The following is a 24312-nucleotide window of genomic DNA, read 5'->3' on the forward strand; positions in this document are numbered from 1 at the left end:
TGGGTACTCCGGTTCCTTCGCAGAAGTCGAAGGTGAAGCCATGGAGGGGACCGTTGCCAAAGGACGGGCCGTCGGCCATCATGTTGTCCGATTTTTTCCGTCCCGAGTGCTGGACGAGAGTGACCCGGCGAAAGAAGAAAGATGGTTCTTTGGTGTCACAGCGATCGCCGGCGGTGGCCGTGCCGTGTGACATTCGGGCGGCCAGATCTGAGCGTTTGAATGATCTATTGGGCTCAGTTGGGCTGCCTGTGGGTGCCTGCGACGTAGGCTTGGTCAGTACTGGGCTAGAGGCCCAGGGGCTGGTCAGGCAAGCGACGCAGCGGGTGCGGGCGACGTGCATGAGGAGGCCTCGGTTCGGTCGCCCCTACATGCACGTTCTCCCTCTCCCCCACCGCCTGTTTCTGCTAGGGTTCGGCACCACTGGAGAGTTGGTTTCCCATCCGCCTCCTCGCGCCGTTCTTCCCTGCGTTTTGCCGGAGCCGACCGGCGCCCGCCACCTGTTTCGCTTCTACTGGCCATGCCGCCCAAACCGCCTCCGCCGCGAGTGCCGCCGGTGGTGAGGAACCAGACCGGAGCCGCGGGCGGCTCGGCCACTCCGGCTGCGGGTGCTGCTGCGCCGGGCCTGCGCGTGCGGCACCTCCGCCCCGGGCGGTTCCACCGTCGCCTCGGGGGGCGCCTCCACCGCCGCCAGCTAGGGCCTTGCCTCCGCCGCCTCAGCAGCCTAGGGCTGATCCGCCGCCGCCTTGGGCCGAGCCGCAGCCGAACCAAAGGCCATGGCCGCGGCAAATGGCGGGCGGCCGCCGTGGCCCTGGCCAAGGCTCGATCGGCCGTGGGGCGGGTGCGTCAGCGGGAGATGATCGGAATCCTCCGCGTGGTCAGTGGGGTGATGATGGGTATGATGCTTACGGTGCTGGGCTGCATCGGGGTTCTTCGTCTTCCGGCGGTGGCCGTGGATATGTTTGGACGGACAACGGCAATGCCAAGCGGGGTTTTCAAGGGCCGCCCGGTAACTTTGTGGAGGGGGCGGTCGCCCCTAATAACCGCTCTTTTCGGGGCCGTTTCCGCGGAGGTCGGGGCGGGAACAGGCGGAACTATCCGCCTAGGCATCCGAAGACTACGGTTGAGACTGAGGTGGTGGCCGACGGGGGATCGGTTCTACCACAGGTGGCGGTGGAGACGGTTCAGGCCCTGGCCGAAGTCACGTTGCCGGAGCCCATGCAGACTGGTGATTCTGCTTCTGAGCAAGGTACGGATATATCAGAGTCTGACAAGGTGTCCATGTGGGCGGCGAAGAAGAAGAAGCTCACTTGTTTCCGCTGTGGTGACACGGGTCACTTTATGGCTGATTGCACTGCGGAATTATGTGACCTGTGCCGGAAACCTAAACATACCGCTGCCGAGTGTCCTCTTATGCTTGGGCCTAAGCCTACTGTTCAGATTTACGGGGTCTGCTGCTTAGAGTTGATGTTCTTCGAGTCTCTCAGTGTGGCACCCTTGGCACCAGCGGTAGAGACTGTTGGGGAACGTAGTAATTTCAAAAAATTTCCTACGCACACGCAAGATCATGGTGATGCATAGCAACGAGGGGGAGAGTATGATCTACGTACCCTCGTAGATCGCAACGGAAGCGTTGACACAACGTAGAGGAAGTAGTCGTACGTCTTCTTCCCGGTCCGACCGATCCAAGCACCGTTACTCCGGCACCTCCGAGTTCTTAGCACACGTACAGCTCGATGACGATCCCCGGGCTCCGATCCAGCAAAGCTTCGGGGAGGAGTTCCGTCAGCACGACGGCGTGGTGACGATCTTGATGTTCTACCGACGCAGGGCTTCGCCTAAGCACTTCAACGATATGATCGAGGTGGAATATGGTGGCAGGGGGCACCGCACACGGCTAAGGAACGATCTCAAGGATCAACTTGTGTGTCTTGGGGTGCCCCCTGCCCCCGTATATAAAGGAGCAAGGGGAGGAGGCGGCCGGCCAAGGTGTGGCGCGCCAAGGGGAGTCCTACTCCCACCGGGAGTAGGACTCCTAGTTGGACTAGGAGAGAAGGGGGAGAATAGGAGGAAGAGAGGAAGGAAAGGGGGGGACGCCGGCCCCCTTCCCTTGTCCTATTCGGACTAGGAAGGGGAGGGGCGCGCGGCCACCTCTTGCCTCCACTCCTCTTCTCCCTTAAGGCCCATGTTGGCCCAATAACCCCCCGGGGGGTTCCGGTAACCCCCCCGGTACTCCGGTAAAATGCCGATTTCACCCGGAACAATTCCGATGTCCAAATATAGGCTTCCAATATATCAATCTTTATGTCTCGACCATTTCGAGACTCCTCGTCATGTCCGTGATCACATCCGGGACTCCGAACTAACTTCGATACATCAAAATGCATAAACTCATAATAACTGTCATCGTAACGTTAAGCGTGCGGACCCTACGGTTCGAGAACAATGTAGACATGACCGAGACACGTCTCCGGTCAATAACCAATAGCGGGACCTGGATGCCCATATTGGCTCCTACATATTCTACGAAGATCTTTATCGGTCAGACCGCATAACAACATACGTTGTTCCCTTTGTCATCGGTATGTTACTTGCCCGAGATTCGATCGTCGGTATCCAATACCCAGTTCAATCTCGTTACTGGCAAGTCTCTTTACTCGTTCCGTAATACATCGTCTCACAACTAACATCTTAGTTATAATGCTTGCAAGGCTTATGTGATGTGTATTACCGAGAGGGCCCAGAGATACCTCTCCGACACTTCCAGTGACAAACCCTAATCTCGAAATACGCCAACCCAACATCTACCATTGGAGACACCTGTAGTACTCCTTTATAATCACCCAGTTACGTTGTGACATTTGGTAGTACCCAAAGTGTTCCTCCGGTAAACGGGAGTTGCATAATCTCATAGTTATAGGAACATGTATAAGTCATGAAGAAAGCAATAGCAACATACTAAACGATCGGGTGCTAAGCTAATGGAATGGGTCATGTCAATCAGATCATTCAACTAATGATGTGACCTCATTAATCAAATAACAACTCTTTGTTCATGGTTAGGAAACATAACCATCTTTGATTAACTAGTGACACTCTGTTTGTCTATGTATTCACACATGTATTATGTTTCCAGTTAATACAATTCTAGCATGAATAATAAACATTTATCATGATATAAGGAAATAAATAATAACTTTATTATTGCCTCTAGGGCATATTTCCTTCAGTCTCCCACTTGCACTAGAGTCAATAATCTAGATTACACAGTAATGATTCTAACACCCATGGAGCCTTGGTGCTGATCATGTTTTGCTCGTGGAAGAGGCTTAGTCAACGGGTCTGCAACATTCAGATCCGTATGTATCTTGCAAATCTCTATGTCTCCCACCTGGACTAGATCCCGGATGGAATTGAAGCGTCTCTTGATGTGTTTGGTCCTTTTGTGAAATCTGGATTCCTTTGCCAAAGCAATTGCACCAGTATTGTCACAAAAGATTTTCATTGTACCCGATGCACTAGGTATGACACCTAGATCGGATATGAACTCCTTCATCCAGACTCCTTCGTTCGCTGCTTCCGAAGCAGCTATGTATTCCGCTTCACATGTAGATCCCGCTACGACGCTTTGTTTAGAACTGCACCAACTGACAGCTCCACCGTTTAAAGTAAACACGTATCCGGTTTGCGATTTAGAATCGTCCGGATCAGTGTCAAAGCTTGCATCAACGTAACCTCTTACGGTGAGCTCTTTGTCACCTCCATATACGAGAAACATATCATTAGTCCTTTTCAGGTATTTCAGGATGTTCTTGACCGCTGTCCAGTGATCCACTCCTGGATTACTTTGGTACCTCCCTGCTAAACTTATAGCAAGGCACATATCAGGTCTGGTACACAGCATTGCATACATGATAGAGCCTATGGCTGAAGCATAGGGAACATCTTTCATTTTCTCTCTATCTTCTGCAGTGGTCGGGCATTGAGTCTGACTCAACTTCACACCTTGTAGTACAGGCAAGAACCCTTTCTTTGCTTGATCCATTTTGAACTTCTTCAAAATCTTGTCAAGGTATGTGCTTTGTGAAAGTCCAATTAAGCGTCTTGATCTATCTCTATAGATCTTAATGCCCAATATGTAAGCAGCTTCACCGAGGTCTTTCATTGAAAAACTCTTATTCAAGTATCCCTTTATGCTATCCAGAAATTCTACATCATTTCCAATCAGCAATATGTCATCCACATATAATATTAGAAATGCTACAGAGCTCCCACTCACTTTCTTGTAAATACAGGCTTCTCCAAAAGTCTGTATAAAGCCAAATGCTTTGATCACACTATCAAAGCGTTTATTCCAACTCCGAGATGCTTGCACCAGTCCATAAATGGATCGCTAGAGTTTGCACACTTTGTTAGCTCCCTTTGGATCGACAAAACCTTCCGGTTGCATCATATACAACTCTTCTTCCAGAAATCCATTCAGGAATGCAGTTTTGACATCCATGTGCCAAATTTCATAATCATAAAATGCGGCAATTGCTAACATGATTCTGACAGACTTAAGCATCGCTACGGGTGAGAATGTCTCATCGTAGTCAACCCCTTGAACTTGTCGAAAACCTTTTGCAACAAGTCGAGCTTTATAGACAGTAACATTACCGTCAGCGTCAGTCTTTTTCTTGAAGATCCATTTATTCTCAATTGCTTGCTGATCATCAGGCAAGTCAACCAAAGTCCATACGTTGTTCTCATACATGGATCCCATCTCAGATTTCATGGCCTCAAGCCACTTTGCGGAATCTGGGCTCACCATCGCTTCTTCATAGTTCGTAGGTTCATCATGATCTAGTAGCATGACTTCCAGAACTGGATTACCGTACCACTCTGGCGCGGATCTTGCTCTGGTTGATCTACGAGGTTCAGTAGTATCTTGTTCTGAAGTTTCATGATCATTATCATCAACTTCCTCACTTATTGGTGTAGGTGTCGCAGAAACAGTTTTCTGTGATGTACTACTTTCTAATAAGGCAGCGGGTACAGTTACCTCGTCAAGTTCTACTTTCCTCCCACTCACTTCTTTCGAGAGAAACTCCTTCTCGAGAAAGTTTCCGAATTTAGCAACAAAAGTCTTGCCTTCGGATCTGTGATAGAAGGTGTATCCAATAGTTTCCTTTGGATATCCTATGAAGACACATTTTTCCGATTTGGGTTCGAGCTTATCAGGTTGAAGCTTTTTCACATAAGCATCGCAACCCCAAACTTTAAGAAACGACAACTTTGGTTTCTTGCCAAACCACAGTTCATAAGGCGTCGTCTCAACGGATTTTGATGGTGCCCTATTTAACGTGAATGCGGCCGTCTCTAAAGCGTATCCCCAAAATGATAGCGGTAAATCAATAAGAGACATCATAGATCGTACCATATCTAGTAAAGTACGATTACGACGTTCGGACACACCATTACGCTGTGGTGTTCCGGGTGGCGTGAGTTGCGGAACTATTCCACAATTTTTCAAATGTACACCAAACTCGTAACTCAAATATTCTCCTCCACGATCAGATCATAGAAACTTTATTTTCTTGTTACGATGATTTTCAACTTCACTCTGAAATTCCTTGAACTTTTCAAATGTTTCAGACTTGTGTTTCATCAAGCAGATATACCCATATATGCTTAAATCATCTGTGAAGGTGAGAAAATAACGATATCCGCCACGAGCCTCAATATTCATCGGACCACATACATCGGTCTGTATGATTTCCAATAAATCTGTTGCTCTCTCCATAGTACCGGAGAACGGTGTTTTAGTCATCCTGCCCATGAGGCACGGTTCGCAAGTACCAAGTGATTCATAATCAAGTGGTTCCAAAAGTCCATCAGTATGGAGTTTCTTCATGCGCTTTATACCGATATGACCTAAACGGCAGTGCCACAAATAAGTTGCACTATCATTATCAACTCTGCATCTTTTGGCTTCTACATTATGAATATGTGTATCACTACTATCGAGATTTAATAAGAATAGACCACTCTTCAAGGGTGCATGGCCATAAAAGATATTACTCATATAAATAGAACAACCATTATTCTCCGATTTAAATGAATAACCGTCTCGCATTAAACAAGATCCAGATATAATGTTCATGCTCAACGCTGGCACCAAATAACAATTATTTAGGTCTAATATTAATCCCGAAGGTAGATGTAGAGGTAGCGTGCCGACCGCGATCACATCGACTTTGGAACCGTTTCCCACGCGCATCGTCACCTCGTCCTTAGCTAATCTTCGCTTAATCCGTAGTCCCTGTTTCGAGTTGCAAATATTAGCAACAGAACCAGTATCAAATACCCAGGTGCTACTGCGAGCATTAGTAAGGTACACATCAATAACATGTATATCACATATACCTTTGTTCACCTTGCCATCCTTCTTATCCGCCAAATACTTGGGGCAGTTCCGCTTCCAGTGACCAGTCTGCTTGCAATAGAAGCACTCAGTTTCAGGCTTAGGTCCAGATTTGGGTTTCTTCTCCTGAGCAGCAACTTGCTTGCCGTTCTTCTTGAAGTTCCCCTTCTTCTTCCCTTTTCCCTTTTTCTTGAAACTTAGTGGTTTTGTTAACCATCAACACTTGATGCTCTTTCTTGATTTCTACCTCCGCAGCTTTCAGCATTGCAAAGAGCTCGGGAATAGTCTTGTTCATCCCTTGCATATTACAGTTCATCACGAAGCTCTTGTAGCTTGGTGGCAGTGATTGGAGAATTCTGTCAATGACGCAATCATCTGGAAGATTAACTCCCATCTGAATCAAGTGATTGTTATACCCAGACATTTTGAGTATATGCTCACTGACAGAACTGTTCTCCTCCATCTTGCAGCTATAGAACTTATTGGAGACTTCATATCTCTCAATCCGGGCATTTGCTTGAAATATTAACTTCAACTCCTGGAACATCTCATATGCTCCATGACGTTCAAAACGTCGTTGAAGTCCCGATTCTAAGCCGAAAAGCATGGCACACTGAACTATCAAGTAGTCATCAGCTTTGCTCTGCCAGACGTTCATAACATCTGGTGTTGCTCCAGCAGCAGGCCTGGCACCCAGCGGTGCTTCCAGGACGTAATTCTTCTATGCAGCAATGAGGATAATCCTCAAGTTACGGACCCAGTCCGTGTAATTGCTACCATCATCTTTCAACTTTGCTTTCTCAAGGAACGCATTAAAATTCAACGGAACAACAGCACGAGCCATCTATCTACAATCAACATAAACAAGCAAGATACTATCAGGTACTAAGTTCATGATAAATTTAAGTTCAATTAATCATATTACTTAAGAACTCCCACTTAGATAGACATCCCTCTAATCCTCTAAGTGATCACGTGATCCAAATCAACTAAACCATGTCCGATCATCACGTGAGATGGAGTAGTTTCATCGGTGAACATCATTATGTTGACCATATCTACTATATGATTCACGCTCGACCTTTCGGTCTCCGTGTTCCGAGGCCATATCTGTATATGCTTGGCTCGTCAAGTATAACCTGAGTATTCCGCGTGTGCAACTGTTTTGCACCCGTTGTATTTGAACGTAGAGCCTATCACACCCGATCATCACGTGGTGTCTCAGCACGAAGAACTTTCGCAACGGTGCATACTCAGGGAGAACACTTCTTGATAATTTAGTGAGAGATCATCTTATAATGCTACCGTCAATCAAAACAAGATAAGATGCATAAAAGATAAACATCACATGCAATCAATATAAGTGATATGATATGGCCATCATTATCTTGTGCTTGTGATCTCCATCTCCGAAGCACCGTCATGATCACCATCGTCACCGGCGCGACACCTTGATCTCCATCGTAGCATCGTTGTCGTCTCGCCAATCTTATGCTTCCACGACTATCACTACCGCTTAGCAATAAAGTAAAGCATTACATCGCGATTTCATTGCATACAATAAAGCGACAACCATATGGCTCCTGCCAGTTGCCGATAACTTGGTTACAAAACATGATCATCTCATACAATAAAATCAGCATCATGCCTTGACCATATCACATCACAACATGCCCTGCAAAAACAAGTTAGACGTCCTCTACTTTGTTGTTGCAAGTTTTACGTGGCTGCTACGGGCTTAAGCAAGAACTCATCTCACCTACGCATCAAAACCACAACGATAGTTTGTCAAATAGACTCCGTTTTAACCTTCTCAAGGACCGGGCGTAGCCACACTCGGTTCAACTAAAGTTGGAGAGACAGTCGCCCGCAAGCCACCTATGTGCAAAGCACGTCGAGGGAACCGGTCTCGCGTAAGCGTACGCGTAAGGTTGGTCCGGGTCGTCTCGTCCAACAATACCGCCGAACCAAAGTATGACATGCTGGTAGGCAGTATGACTTGTATCGCCCACAACTCACTTGTGTTCTACTCGTGCAAATAACATCAAACCATAAAACCTAGGCTCGGATGCCACTGTTGGGGAACGTAGTAATTTCAAAAATTTCCTACGCCCACGCAAGATCATGGTGATGCATAGCAACGAGGGGGAGAGTCTGATCTACGTACCCTTGTAGATCGCAACGGAAGCGTTGACACAACGTAGAGGAAGTAGTCGTACGTCTTCTTCCCGGTCCGACCGATCCAAGCACCGTTACTCCGGCACCTCCTAGTTCTTAGCACACGTACAGCTCGATGACGATCCTCGGGCTCCGATCCAGCAAAGCTTCGGGGAGGAGTTCCGTCAGCACGACGGCGTGGTGACGATCTTGATGTTCTACCGACGCAGGGCTTCGCCTAAGCACTTCAACGATATGATCGAGGTGGAATATGGTGGCAGTGGGCACTGCACACGACTAAGGAACGATCTCAAGGATCAACTTGTGTGTCTTGGGGTGCCCCTGCCCCCGTATATAAAGGAGCAAGGGGAGGAGGCGGCCGGCCAAGGTGTGGCGCGCCAAGGGGAGTCCTACTCCCACCGGGAGTAGGACTCCTAGTTGGACTAGGAGAGAAGGGGGAGAATAGGAGGAAGAGAGGAAGGAAAGGGGGGGGGCGCCGGCCCCCTTCCCTTGTCCTATTCGGACTAGGAAGGGGAGGGGCGCGCGGCCACCTCTTGCCTCCTCTCCTCTTCTCCCTTAAGGCCCATGTTGGCCCAATAACCCCCCGGGGGGTTCCGGTAACCCCCCCCCCCCCCCCCCCCCCCGGTACTCCGGTAAAATGCCGATTTCACCCGGAACAATTCTGATGTCCAAATATAGGCTTCCAATATATCAATCTTTATGTCTCGACCATTTCGAGACTCCTCGTCATGTCCGTGATCACATCCGGGACTCCGAACTAACTTCGGTACATCAAAATGCATAAACTCATAATAACTGTCATCGTAACGTTAAGCGTGCGGACCCTACGGTTCGAGAACAATGTAGACATGACCGAGACACGTCTCCGGTCAATAACCAATAGCGGGACCTGGATGCCCATATTGGCTCCTACATATTCTACAAAGATCTTTATCGGTCAGACCGCATAACAACATACGTTGTTCCCTTTGTCATCGGTATGTTACTTGCCCGAGATTCGATCGTCGGTATCCAATACCCAGTTCAATCTCGTTACTGGCAAGTCTCTTTACTCGTTCCGTAATACATCGTCTCACAACTAACATCTTAGTTATAATGCTTGCAAGGCTTATGTGATGTGTATTACCGAGAGGGCCCAGAGATACCTCTCCGACACTCGGAGTGACAAACCCTAATCTCGAAATACGCCAACCCAACATCTACCATTGGAGACACCTGTAGTACTCCTTTATAATCACCCAGTTACGTTGTGACGTTTGGTAGTACCCAAAGTGTTCCTCCGGTAAACGGGAGTTGCATAATCTCATAGTTATAGGAACATGTATAAGTCATGAAGAAAGCAATAGCAACATACTAAACGATCGGGTGCTAAGCTAATGGAATGGGTCATGTCAATCAGATCATTCAACTAATGATGTGACCTCGTTAATCAAATAACAACTCTTTGTTCATGGTTAGGAAACATAACCATCTTTGATTAACGAGCTAGTCAAGTAGAGGCATACTAGTGACACTCTGTTTGTCTATGTATTCACACATGTATTATGTTTCCGGTTAATACAATTCTAGCATGAATAATAAACATTTATCATGATATAAGGAAATAAATAATAACTTTATTATTGCCTCTAGGGCATATTTCCTTCAGAGACCTCTTTCCCCGGGGTCGTGAAGGTAGTTCATGGACCGTTGACCGAGGCACAAATTATTCAGCAGCTGCGGGAACTCGCTCCAAGTAATTTTCAGTGGTCGTTGCTTAAGCTAAATGATACATCCTACAAAGTTGATTTCCCATCTAAGGAGGATCAGATGAGAATCCTCAAGTTCGGTATGAGCAGGGTCATAGGCACTAGTTTTGTGTTGCATTTTGATGAGTGGCAAAAGAAGGAGCCGCAGGGCACGCCGTTGCGGCAGATTTGGGTTCGTTTCTCCGGGGCGCCATCTGATCCCCTGGACAGCTTTTTGGTGACGTGGAGCTCGGGGTCTTTGATTGGCAAGACTGAGCAGGTGGAAATGCCCTTCACTCGGGTAAGGATGGCAATTTTACCCATGGGTACAGGTACCCACGGATACCATACCCGCATGGGCAGGGTATGGGCATAATTTTATACCCACGGGTAGTACCCATACCCTACACGTTAAGTTATGGGTAGGGCACGGGTATAACCTTTTACCCATGGATATACCCATACCCTACCCATTTCTACTGACATGTGAACCTTACCCGTGATTTACATATGTAACTATGTGAAAGTTGTGTCGTGAGTTTGTGAATCTATGTTAAAATTGTCACCAATTGTCAATTTGCATTGACATAATTGTCATGAGCTCAACTATCTATTATTGAGTTATGATCAATGTTATTTTGTCAAATGTGTTATAAATGAATGTAAAATTGTGAATAACGTGTGTACCGTTTGGTCTACCTGTTGGGTACCCAATGAGTATGGGTACCCGTCGGGTATGGGTACGGATACAATTTCATACCCATGGGTACGGGTATGGGTATAATTTTGTACTCATTGACTACATGGGTATGGGTATGGTATTGCTCTACCTACCCCATACCCTACCCATTGCCATCCTTACACTCGGGCTAACGGGGTGGCGCATTTACTTGCCAGTGTTGCTATTATTGAGTTCTTACCGAACGTGGTGCCTTGGACTTATGAAAGTGTTCTGTATCAGCTAGACGTTCAGTATGAGGATCCTAATTTGTTCGATGATTTTGAGGATGATAATCCTATGGACACGTCTGAGGGAGGAGGTGCCCCGGGGAACCAGGATGATTCGGCTAAGGGTGATGATGATAAGGCCAAGGAGCCGGCGGGTCCGTCGGATTCTAGTGACATTGCTCCTGTTCGGTCATCTAGTGCGGCTCCGACGTCCACCTTGCAGCTTGGGTCCTTGGGACCGTTCTTTGCTCCGCCTCAGCTTCGGGGTGTCTGTCCGGGTTCCGTGGATCCTGCGGTTCCCATTTGTGCGTCGGCGGTACTTGAGTTGGGAGATACCGAGGGGCAGGTGGCCCTTCCCACGTCTCCTACCTCTCCTATGACCACCGTGGATGGAGCTACGTTTGTGGCTATGGCTAGAGGTGACGGGCAGGAGGCCCGGTCCTCTGAGATGCTGACGCCGACGGCGCCCACGGCGGGCTCGGTGTTCCTCTCCACGTCACCGCACGCGTGCGGAGGAGTGGCCGTGCAGGAGGCCGCCGTCACACCGCGCCCCATTGCGGTGGGTGGGTCGGGTGGCGCGGCCATCTCACCGGCTTCCTCTCCGGAGCACCGCGCGATGGTTTCCCCGGTCCCTGCTGTCGGCGGGTCGCCCGTGGACAGGCCGCGGGAGTCGTCGTCATTTTCTTCTACTGCCCTGGTGGCTTCGGCCCGGGGCGCCGCTGTTGGGGGACACGCAGGAGGCCTTTTCCCTAGCAGAGCTTCACGCGAGGAGGTCATCGCCTTTGGCGGTATCCCGGATCCTATCTCCCAGGGGAGGCAGATCAGCGGGAGGCTGCAGGAGCAGTCTGACGTTGATGACATGCAGCTGAGATGTGCCATGAGGGCTGCCAAGTTGCGTGACGTCGAGATATCCACTGGTATGTCTGTTAATAAGTTGAATTCCATTTTGCATTTTACCGATGATGAAATTATTCATAATGCAAATCAAATAGGAGTTTCACTTGGTAATAATGATATTGAGATATCTAGGTCGGTTAACGACATTCTTGATTTGGAAGCTGAACGAGCGGTAGATATGATTCGTCACATTGCTGCCGTTAAACCTATGAACGACTCGGGGATCGATGCGCTTGGGGTTAGGGTTCTTGATGGCTTGTGTGCCGATCTTGACCCTGCGTTACCTGAGACGGAGGAGGACGAGGGGTGTACCAATCCTGAGATGTCTCTTCATGTAGATGAGTCATTGGTGATTGAAGCAGAGAATGAGTGTTGTGACCAGGTTGATGGTCACATTAAGCCAAAACGGACTTGGAAACGGAAGGTTTATCCAGTCTCGCCAGCGCGTAGGAGTGCTAGGATCCATACCGCCAAAAAAATTCATGATGAACTATGAGAGGCATTTTCTGGAATAGCAGAGGTCTTAGAGACTTGGCTAAAAGAAGGTTTCTAGCGGATGCTTCTCTTGAACATCATTTGGATTTTATTGCTTTGTCTGAGACTGGAAGAAGCAACTTCACTTCACAATTTCTTACCACTTTGTTCGGGGGGGGGGGGGGTAGATTTTGACTGGCATTGCCTCCCCCCCGAGGAAGATCCGGTGGGGTTTTACTTGGGGTTAAGTGCGAAACTTTGGAAGTTCCGAGTGTAGTTTTGGGAGAGTTTGCTGTCAAGTTTCGAGTTAGAACTAAGGCAGATGGGTTTGATTGGGCTTTGGTGGCGGTTTACGGAGCTGCGCAACCATAGCTCAAGCCAGATTTTTTGGCAGATCTGGTTCGCATTTGCGGTAACGAGCAGCTCCCTCTCTTAGTGGGGGGGGGATTTCAACATTATCCGAAGAAAAGAGGAAAAGAATAATGACAATTTTGACGGCAGATGGTCGTTTATGTTCAACACTATTATCGAAAGCTTGGATCTTAGAGAGATAGAGCTCTCGGGTAGGAAATTCACTTGGGCTAATTCGTTACCGGTACCGACGTTTGAGAAACTTGACCGTGTTCTAGCTAGTGTCAAATGGGAACAGAAGTTTCCTTTGATAACTGTGCAGGCATTGACACGAGGTGTCTCTGATCAGACACCGTTACTAGTCGACTCGGGCGTTCAAACATTTGTGGGCAACAAGAACATTTTCTTGTTTGAACTTGCCTGGTTTGAAAGAGAAGGGTTCCTCGAGTTGTTAGCTCGGGAGTGGGCTAAAGACTCAGGAGGAAGGACACCTATCGAGTGATGGCAATGCAAGATTCGTCATCTCCGAAGGTTCCTTCGTGGATGGGCTAAGCACACGCATGGTATTTATAAGGCGGAGAAGGAGAGACTTCTTCTACTTATTCAAAACCTTGAAGTTAAAGCAGAAACTTCTATCTTGGATTCCAGTGAGTTGGAAACGAAGATAGAGGCAGAGATGCGACTTAAAAAGCTTCTTCGCGAGGAGGAATTGAAGTGGGCGTTGCGAGCTAAGGTTCGCAAAATAGTACAAGGCGAGGATAATACTCAATTCTTTCATATGATTGCTAATAGGAAGCATCGTAAAAAGAGAATTTTCCAACTAGAACAAGACGAAGGGACGATAGTTGGTCAAGACAATCTGAAAGTCTACATTACCAATTATTATAAGCAGTTGTTTGGTCCCCCAGAAGAGAATTTTGTGTCGTTAGATGAGTCTAGGGTTGACGATGTTCCTCAACTTGAGACTGGCAAGAATGAGATCTTGTCTGCTCCTTTCACAGAGAAAGAGGTGTTTGAGGCCATTGCACAAATGGAGAATAATAAGGCTCCAGGACCGGATGGGTTTCCGGCGGAGTTCTATAAAAAGTGCTGGCATTTTATTAAGGGAGATTTGATGCCCATGTTTCAGGAGTTTTTTGAGGGACAGCTTCAGTTGTTTAAGCTGAATTTTGGAACGATAACTCTTCTTCCTAAGAAGACAGAGGCTGTTCGCATTGAGCAGTTCAGGCCTATATGTCTGCTTAATGTGAGTTTCAAAATATTCACCAAGGTCGGGAAGAACAGACTTACGCAGATTGCGCACTCTGTAGTTCATCCGTCCCAGACTGCTTTCATGCCTGATAGAAATATCCTTGAAGGGGTTGTTGTCTTGCATGAGACGCTCCATGAGATCCACTCAAAAAAGCTTGATGGCGTAGTTTTTAAAGTGGATTTTGAAAAAGCATACGATAAAGTTAAATGGCCTTTCCTCCAACAAGCTTTGCGTATGAAAGGTTTTGATCCGGCCTGGAGAAACCAGATTGATTCCTTTACGCAAAAAGGGAGTGTAGGGATTAAAATGAATGACGACATAGGACACTATTTCCAGACACACAAGGGGCTAAGGCAAGGAGACCCGATGTCACCGATCCTGTTCAACATAGTGGCTGATATGCTGACTATTTTAATAGGGCGGGCAAAAGATGCAGGGCAGGTAGGTGGCCTGGTTCCACATCTAGTTGACGGAGGAATTTCCATTCTTCAGTATGCTGATGATACTATCATCTTTATGGAGCACGACTTGGCGAAAGCAAGAAACATGAAGCTGCTGTTATGCTTATTTGAACAATTGTCCGGGCTCAAAATTAACTTCCACAAGAGTGAATTGTTTTGCTTCGAAAGAGCTAATGATGACCAGGAGGCGTATAAACAATTGTTCGGCTATGAATTGGGCTCATTACCGTTTACGTACTTAGGTATACCCATTCATCATCGTAAGCTGACTAACATAGAGTGGAAATGCATCGAGGATTGTTTTGAAAAGAAACTGAGCTGTTGGAAAGGGAAGCTCATGTCATACGGAGGACGATTGATTCTGATTAATTCGGTCCTTACCAGTATGCCTATGTTTCTCCTATCCTTTTTCCAGGTTCCGGTGGGTGTCAGGAAAATGTTAGACTTCTACCGATCTCGATTCTTTTCGCAGAGTGATGAGCTAGCTTAAACGAAAGTATAGGCTTGCTAAGTGGGATATAATCTGTAGGACGAAGGACCAAGGGGGTCTAGGTATTGAAAATCTGGAAGTCAAAAACATATGTCTCCTTAGCAAGTGGCTATTTAAACTTTCGTCTGAGACGGAGGCTACTTGGGCACAGATTCTACGTAATAAGTATCTTTATGCTAAAACCTTGGCCCAGGTGAATGTGAGGCCTTCCGACTCACCTTTTTGGAAGGGTTTGATGAGAGTTAGACAACTCTTTTTCAAAAAGACAAAATTTATTGTCGGGAATGGAGCTACTACGAGGTTCTGGGAGGATACGTGGCTTGGGGAGACCCCCCTTGCACTTCAATATCCTACTTTGTACAACATTGTTCGACGTAGAGAAGCCTACGTTGCAACTGTTTTACAATCCACTCCCCTCAATATTAGTTTTCGGAGGACGCTAGTTGGAAATCGTTGGGAGGCCTGGCTCCATCTTGTAAGACGTTTAATGGTAGTCCAGCTGCCCCAGCAGCCAGATCAGCTGTATTGGAAACTTACTAAGAACGGTGTGTCCTCTGTCAAATCCATGTATCTGGATGTCATTAACTCTAGCGTTATCCCTTCCTCGATACACGTTTGGAAAGTAAAGGTACCCTTACGAAAGTGTTTATGTGGTTTGTGCATAAACAAGTCATTTTGACTAAGGATAACCTGGCATAACGCAACTGGGTGGGTTCTTCTAGGTGTAGTTTTTGCGATCATAACGAAAACATCAAACACCTCTTTCTTGATTGTCCGTTGGCTAAGATTCTGTGGTGGTCGATTCATATTGCGTTTAATATTAATCAGCCCACCTCTATCGACATGTTATTTGGAACATGGCTTGATGGGGTTGATTCCGATGCTGCGAGACACATTCGTGTTGGCGTTTGTGCTTTATTTTGGGCAGTATGAAACTGCGGAAATGATTTTGTTTTTAACAGATCAACAAACATTCACTTCTTGCAGGTTATTTTCAGGACCACGGCGTTCATCCGTATGTGGTCGCTACTCACTCCGACGGAGGCCAGGGAGCGTTTGGTTACTGCGTCTACCCGATGGGAGATGGTAGCTCGGGATATTTTCAACCGATTTGAATGGCGATCATGTAATAGGATAGGCATGTAGCGCTCCTATTTTATTTGCCAGCCGGTTGTGGCTTTGGGCTTTAGCTCTTATGAGCTTTTGTTTATTTTTGCACTTCGATACTTGGAGACTTTGTTGCTGGATTTCCTTTTTAATAATATGAGCCGTATGCATCTTTCTGATGCAGAGGCTGGGGTAAACCCCCTTTTGGAAAAAAAACATTTGTATTTGACTAAAGTTTCAACGGTATAATCATTATGACATATGACTCATGTATTACTGCTTAAAGTTGAATCACAAAATATGAAAATGTAATGTAAACTATTGATGTTTTAGGCCAAGGCTTTGGTCAGCAATTGCTCTACTAACATGTATTAATTGATATATGATATATATGATGTCTCTTTGTTTTGGTGATCAGCAGGTACAAGTCATCAACTGAACTAATCACTGCCAAAGCAAACTAAGCGTGCATCCAAGAGTAAAAACAACAAGAGGCCAGCTGCAGGTCTCCCGCCGGTGGCAAGACCAAGCAAATTAAGCGTGCATTCTGTGAAGCAAAACCAAGAGTATAAACAAGACTAGACCAGCTGCTGGTATCACACGGTGGCGTTGCAGTCTTCAAGGCGCTGGCCCGCACAAGCGCACAAGGACATGCCATGTGTAGGAGCTTGGTAAGCGAGTTTTAAAGGGCAATGGGCGCTAGCACCTAGACTCAAGTTGATCATACTATACTTGAATTGACAGTAGGCACTAGGCAGCTGCACAAAGGCCAAAAGTAGTTTTTGTTCTGCAGTAGTAATTGATCATTTTAGCTCCACTTCTTGTCACACAGGTTGAAAAGCAAAACAAGGACAAGGGGCTGTCATCAGCTACAAATAACTAGTAATAACCAATACTAGAAACTACTCCCGTCGTCCCAGAATATACTCTATACTTACCGGGGAGAGACATGGTGGTCTTGTTGAGAAAATGCAACGAGTATTGATTTCGATTCGTGAGGCCAAGGCTCTGGTCGACAGTTGTTCTACTACCATGTAATCTATATCTATGAGATTTTACCATTCCATTGAAAACAGAGTAGAGAGAGCACGCTCATGTTTGTCAGTGCTAACAACAATGGGCATCCAGTCGACCTATGCCGCTATGCCTTGCCTGGTGTTGATACAAGAGCAGGATCACAGTTGGTTTGGCTGCTGGACGAGCAAGCAAATGGGCTCATTCAGTATTGAGGAGGTCTCTACTGATATACGTATGCCCATCTATACGTTGCTCCGACCAAATCTGATCAACCAAACATTTTTGGGGGTATTTAGTGAGGAAATGTGCACAACCACAGTTCATCAACCAAAGAGATGTGTACGTGTATATCTAGACATGAGCTGATTACTTTACATACTATGATATGATGTTTCTCAATCTGTATTGGTGATCAGCAGGTACAAGTCATCAACCGAACTAATCGCTGCCCAAGCAAATTAAGAGTGCATTCCGTGAAGCAAAACCAAGAGTATAAACAAGACTGGACCAGCTGCGGGTCTCGCGCGTGGCGTTGCAGTCCTCAAGGCGCTGGCCGGCACAAGCGCACAAGGACATGCCATGTGAACGAGCTCGGTAAGCGAGTGTTAAAGGGCACTGGGCGCTACCACCTAGACTCAAGTTGATCATATTATACTTGAATTGACAGTTTGACACTAGGCAGCCGCACAAAGCCAAAAGTAGTTCTGTTTTGCAGTAGTAATAATCAGGCTATTAGCAGCACTTCTTGTCACGCAGGTTCAAAAGAAAAAACAAGGACAAGGGGCTGTCATCATCTACAAACAAACCAGTACCAATCAATCAGACTACTCCAGTCGTCCCAGAAAATACTCTGTATGTATCGGGGAGAGGCTCCCTGGTTTTCTTAAAAAAATACAGTGTGTATTTTGATTCATTAGGCTCTAGTTAACAGTTGTTCTAACATGTACAGTAAGATTTTACTATTTCACAGAAAGAAAAAACTAAGTAACGTGCAAGGTTGCACAAGGCTCAAGCATTTGAGTCCTAATTAACAACCACTGGGCATCCAGTCAACCTGTGCCGCTATGCCTGGTGCTGATGCAAGGCCGGGATCAAAATTGGTTTGGCTGGATAAGCAAGCAAATGGGCACCTTCAGTATCTAAGCCTCTACTGATAAACTGCTAGAGACATGAAGGAGTCTCAGTTGTGGCGCACCTGAACAAGTGATCAAGCTCACTCGCTCAGGCGGGACGAGCCAGCGACATACTTGAGCCAAAGATGTGTATGTCCATCTACACATTGCTACCACCGAATCTGATCAACCGAACTAATCGCGTCCCATCCCTTGAAGCAAAACCAAGACTAGGCCAGCTGCGGATCTCACGCCGGTGGCATTGCAGTCTTCAAGGCGCTGGACAGAACAAGGACATGCCATGTGAATGAGCTTGGTAAGCGAGTGTGAAAAGACGGGCGCTAGACTCGATATGATCGTATTATACTTGAATTATCATTAACTCGTTCACACTGAGATATCACAACTTCTCCACCCACACAACAAAGAGAGAGAATATTGTGTTGTAGAAAAAACTCTCAAAAAGAGGGATGATATGGTACTATTAAAACTTGTTGAGAACTGTGCCGGTGTGTCGAAAAAGTACTTTGGAGCACTTGTTAATTAATTAGCTATTAAACAGAGCTAATGATACTATACATCTGCTTTGCCTGTAAAGCACAGCGAATGCACTAGGCAGGTGCACAAAGCCAAAAGTAGCTCTGTTCTGCAGTAGTAATAATCAGGCTATTAGCAGCACTTGTTACCACAGGATTGGAAAAAAAATGACGAGGGCTGTCATCAGCTACAAAATAACTAGTACTAACCCCATACTAAAATCTACTTGTGTCGTCCCAGAATATACTCTGTGCGTATCGGGGAGAGGCTCGCTGGTCCTCTTAAGAGTAAGAGGAATACAAAATGTATTCTGATACATTAGGCCAAGGCTCTGCTCAACAGTTGTTCTACTAACATGTGATCTACAGTATATGTTATAGATTTTACCATTCCATTAAAAACAGGCAAGTTTGAGAGTGGTCACAACACTGGACAGCCATTCGACCTCTGCAGCTATGTGTGGAGTTGATATGAGGGAGGGTGGGATCAAAGGATTACATTTGGTTTGGCTGCTGGACTTGGCAAGCGGATGGGCTCATTCAGTATTGAAGTCTCTAGTGATATAGTACTAGTGCTACTGAACTTAAGGAGCCTCTGAAGTGATCAAGCTCAGGGTCGGACGGGCTCAAGCTTGAGCCAAACATGTGTATGTGAGTATGTCCAACTACGCATTGCTACCACCAGATTTGATGATCGACCGAACTAATCGCATCCCATCCATTGAAACAAATCCAAGAGTAAAGACAAGGTTGCGGGTCTCGCGCTGGTGTCCTCGAGGCGATGGCTGGTGCAAGGACATGCCCAGTTTGATTCGTTTCAAGCTCAAGCTCGTCGTCTCTTGATGTATGGTGGCCATTACTAGTTAATTTTTGGGGACGCGCTGTATTCCACGCGGTCGGTTGGTGACCATGGTGCTCGAGCTAGCGGAAGGAACCTGGTGCTGGTGGGAATAAACGCAAGCACCTGCAGAGCAGCTGAGAGCAGCTGAGAGCTGAGAGCTGACCTCCTTGTGGGTGCCGCTTGCTTCCAGCTCCAGCTCCAGCTCCAGCTCCAGCGGACGGAGGAGAGGCCGGCTGGGAAGCAGAGCAGCTTGAAGACGAGGCGTCTCCTTGCCGTGCCGTCGCCGGCGTGGTCGGGAGCAGAGCAGAGGAGGAAGGAATGGTGGTGGTGCTGGCTTAGAGTGCCTTGTATTCCCTCCGCAAAAAACTCTAAAAACTACTGTAGTAGTGCATCCATTCGTAGGTGCTAGTTAAATAAACTACATACGGAGCAAAACGAGTTCATCTATATTTTAAAATACATTTATGTATATTTGTTTGTAGTTTGTACTGAAATATCTAAAAAGAATATATTTAAAAACAAAGGGAGTAGATAACACCTCGCCCGTTGTCGCAGGAAAACTAGTATACCAAGTTGTTAAAACTCACTATGCGTAGAACATCCCCGCGCGGACGGATACGGTCTTGGGTTTATGGGTTAGCGTTGAAGATGTCCTTAGTTCATTTTTAACAGATCTCATAAAAAACCCCGACCTGTATAATAACCGCCATTTTACAATATAAGGCGGAAAAAAAGCTCCATATCAGATGACCACAAAAAGTCCTCGTCTTGTAAAAATTATACAACCCTCTAATAAAGGGATCTCGTCCCATGGATTACCGAGATTGGAGGCAGTTTTTGCAGGAACCTATAAAACAAACAAAGAAAACGGTTGGGGGAGGGAACTTTCAACTCCCGCACCTTCCTTCCTCCCCCGCCGCCGCCATAGTCCAATCTCGATTCCGAACATCCTTGCCGGGAGGAGACCTCCAACCGATTCGACCCTGACGCACCGCCGCTGTTTGGGCTGGCGAACATTCGCCGCAGGCAGCTAGCTACTACTACTACCGCGTCCAGGCTGCTGGTGCCACGCAAGCTGCCGCCACTAGCATTACATGTCTCGTCTCAGAGGGGACGTTGTCGATGAACACAAAGTCGCCACTCTTTCTTGCACTCGCTGCGAGCTCGTGGGTCAGCTTCTTGTTGATTCCGCTATTGTCACCAGTAGAAAACAGAGCTTTAAAACCGGTTCGTAAGGGCCTTTAGTGTCAGTTCCATAACCGGCACTAAAGCCCCCCCCCTTTAGTACCGGTTCGGCACGAACCGGTGCTAAAGTGCCACCACGTGGCATGAGCTCGCGCCCTGGTATGGGGGACCTTTAGTACCGGTTGGTGACCGGTACTAAAGGTTTTTTGAATTTTTTTTTGAAAATTTTGGATTTTTTTTTATTTTTAATTTTCTGAATTATTTGATGATTTAGTCTCCAATCACCTCTCTTAACTGCTCAAGTTTGGATCACTCATTCCAAATTGCCTAACTTCCCGGCCGGTCACCCATCCTCTCAATCCCCCGGCCTGAGCACGCTTAACTTCGGAGTTCTATTCCCCCTACATTCCAAGTCTGCACTTTTTGTTTTCCCGGCAAATGTAAGCTGTCAATCCTATTAACCCTCAGCAGTTTAGCTTGAGCATTAGGTCACATGTTTCACCGTTTGAGTTTGAAACTATTATTCTAAAAAACAGTAATTATTTAGTAACACTAATATTTCTTGAATAAGTTTGACCATAGTTTGACCAGATTTGACCAAAATTCAAAAAATTGAAATAACTATTTAGTAACACTAATATTCTTGAATAATTATATAGTAACATTAATACTTCTTGAATAAGTAGTTTGACCAGATTTAACCAATTTTTTTAAAAAAACTGAAATTTGACCATATCGTTTTTTCCTTTTGGAATTTGAGGATTCTAAAAAATTGCAAATAGGCCATAGGCGGTCTCCATCGGATGCGGATTTTCGTGCTGAATTTTTTGATATATTATACATTTTTTCCGACATCGTATGCAAAAGTTATAGCCGTTTTACATTTTCCCTACACTTTTTGTAAAACATGTCCAAATTTAAGTTTTCAAATTTTCCTAACTAGTAGATGTAGTAATATAACTACCTCTCGAAGGATTTTATTTTTTGAAGTTTTTATCATTTACTTTTGATTTTTTCAGCGATACACGGGGGGGGGGGGGGGGGTAGAGTTTGAAAATTGCCCTATAGTCCCGGTTTGTATATCCAACTGGGTCTATAGGTCAGACCCCTTTAGTCTCAATTCGTGGCACGAACCGGTACTAAATGATAGCCCTTTAGTACCGGTTTGTGCCACGAACCGGTACTAAAGGTGATCGTGGGGCCCTGGCCTAACGCCGGCCTGCCATCACCCCTTTAGTACCGGTTCGTGGCATGAACCGGTACTAAAAGTTCAACACGAACCAGCATTAATGCATAGTCGTTCGAACCGGCATTAATGGTATCATTAGTATCGGATCAAAATTAAACCGGGACTACTGTGTCTCACGTTAGGTCCTTTTTCTACTAGTGTGTCTAACAGTTTAATAAAGTTTCTTTGGAAAAAGTAAACTATCGAGCTATCTAAAGCTAATTGAACGAGATTTTCATATGTCGTCTATTTGTCATTTACATCCCTGACAAGAAATGGTGGGTTAGATCGATGGTGGGGAAAGTACCCGGTGCTCCCATGCTTGGAGTACTCCTGGTGCTCCAAATTCAAAAAAGACATTCTTAAAATTTTCAAAAAAAATCCGGAAAAAATATGGATGTTCGCAAGTAATGTGAGTACAACTAGTAAAAATTCAGGTCCAAAGTGAAAATGTGCATTGAGAAAAAAAAGTGAAATCTAGATGTGAATAGTGTCCATGTTGCTTTTGTCCTTTTCTTTTACACTATTCATGCTAGATTTCACTTTTTTGTTTCTCAATGTGTGTTTTAAGTTTGGGCCTGAAATTTTTATGAGTTGTAGTCATATTCCTTGTCAACATTCACATTATTTTTCAGAATTTTCTGAAACATAAGAAAAATGACATTTTTGAATTTGGAGCACCGGGAGTACCTGATATTTTCCCATCGATGGTGGGCCACTCCGGTGCTGTAACTATGTTGAAGGGCCGATGATGTATAGACGCTGTCTGACCGCCCCCCACCCTCTATGTTTTTTTCTGTACATTGATGTACTCCATCCGTTCCTAAATATAAGTCTTTTTAGATATTTCAATATAGACTACATACAAAGCAAAAAATCTATACTCTAAACTATGTCTATATACACACATATGTATTTCATATTGAAATCTCTGGAAAGAGTTATATTTAGAAATTGAGGGAGTAGTATGTAGTAGTATTTGGATGCGTCAATACATGTATGACGTAAAACTTTTGTGTTTTCTTATCAATTATGAACAAATTTAATATTTTTCTAGAAAAATGTTAACAAGTTAGACAAGATATGAACATTTCGCAAAACTTTTGTGAACATTAAGAAAAATATGATAGTTTTTAAGAAAATGCATACATTTTTTAACACTTGATTAACATTTTCTAAAATTATTAAAGTTCGGTTTTGCCCAAAAGGTCCATAGGCCTTGTGTTTTAAAAAAAAGTTGTGGGAAGCGGGAGTCTGGCTGGCTTCATGGAGAAGTTCTGGACGACCCTCACGGCATCAAAGTGTCGACGAATTGCATAGGTGGGCTAGGCCAGTTCAGCGTCTGCGCTCGTTATAGGAGCTTTCCTGATTTCTCTGCTGGTTTCTTTCTTTTCTTTGGGTTTTTCATCTTTTCTCTATTTTTATTGAACATATTTAATAAGTTTTGAACATTTTTTTTTGAATATTCATTTTTTAAAAATAGTGAACAATTCTTTAAAACTTGAGAATATTTTTCAAAATTAGTAAATATTTTTTGAAATAAAACTTGAAAGAAAACCAAAACAAAGAAAAACCATTGTAAAAGGAAATGAAAAACAAAAAAAACTCTAGAAAAACTGTGAACCGGACCTCCACCAAACAAACTCGGAAAAATGTTGGAGGTGGAGACGCTTCCACAAATGCAATAGGAAAATCTAATATGCAGACACTGTGGACGGGTGCTGGGGTGTCGGTGACCAGGGAGAACCATATTGGCATAAACACAAGCAACTCATCGGTAGGCAGGCAGACAGACACATATATTCCATAGCATATGTAGCTCATACATAGGACAACATCAATCTTGTAGGATACCCTTAACATCTCAAATTTTTTTTAAAAAAATTGGAATGTTAATAAGTAAAGATAAGTTTTAAAATTGCTTGATTGTTTGATTTTTCTAGGATTTGAAGCTCTTGGAGTATGAAAATTAGATATAAAAAAGAAAGAATAAAAGGACCTCCCCAACTAATCAATTCAAAATTTATTTGCTTCTTCACGTATTCAAACCAACCCAAAATATAAATGATAGAAGACAACATTACCTTAATCAAATAATAATCTTG

At 45.4% G+C, this 24312-nt stretch overlaps 1 protein-coding gene across 1 annotated transcript; it reads left to right on the forward strand.

Moving 5' to 3' along the window:
• The first annotated feature begins 517 nt into the window (after window positions 1-517).
• LOC147982707 (uncharacterized) lies at window positions 518-12125 on the forward strand. Its single transcript, XM_087540535.1, has 4 exons — window positions 518-1006; window positions 10214-10602; window positions 11170-11913; window positions 11960-12125. Exons 1-4 carry the CDS (start codon window positions 518-520, stop codon window positions 12123-12125), a joined length of 1788 nt encoding a protein of 595 aa, XP_087396661.1.
• The last annotated feature ends 12187 nt before the right edge of the window (window positions 12126-24312 follow it).

This window comes from Triticum urartu, chromosome 2A (assembly GCF_056163025.1).
Source record: "Triticum urartu cultivar PI428250 chromosome 2A, HENAU_Tu73, whole genome shotgun sequence".
Classification (NCBI taxonomy): domain Eukaryota; kingdom Viridiplantae; phylum Streptophyta; class Magnoliopsida; order Poales; family Poaceae; genus Triticum; species Triticum urartu.

Excerpts from the sequence above, each read along its gene's own strand:
- LOC147982707 (XM_087540535.1), top strand. The coding sequence starts at position 518 with ATGCCGCCCAAACCGCCTCCGCCGCGAGTGCCGCCGGTGGTGAGGAAC. Across the intron at positions 1,007-10,213 it reads GGGTTTTCAAGGGCCGCCCG|GGCATATTTCCTTCAGAGAC; the intron begins GTAACTTTGTGG and ends TATTGCCTCTAG. Across the intron at positions 10,603-11,169 it reads GAGCAGGTGGAAATGCCCTT|CACTCGGGCTAACGGGGTGG; the intron begins CACTCGGGTAAG and ends TTGCCATCCTTA.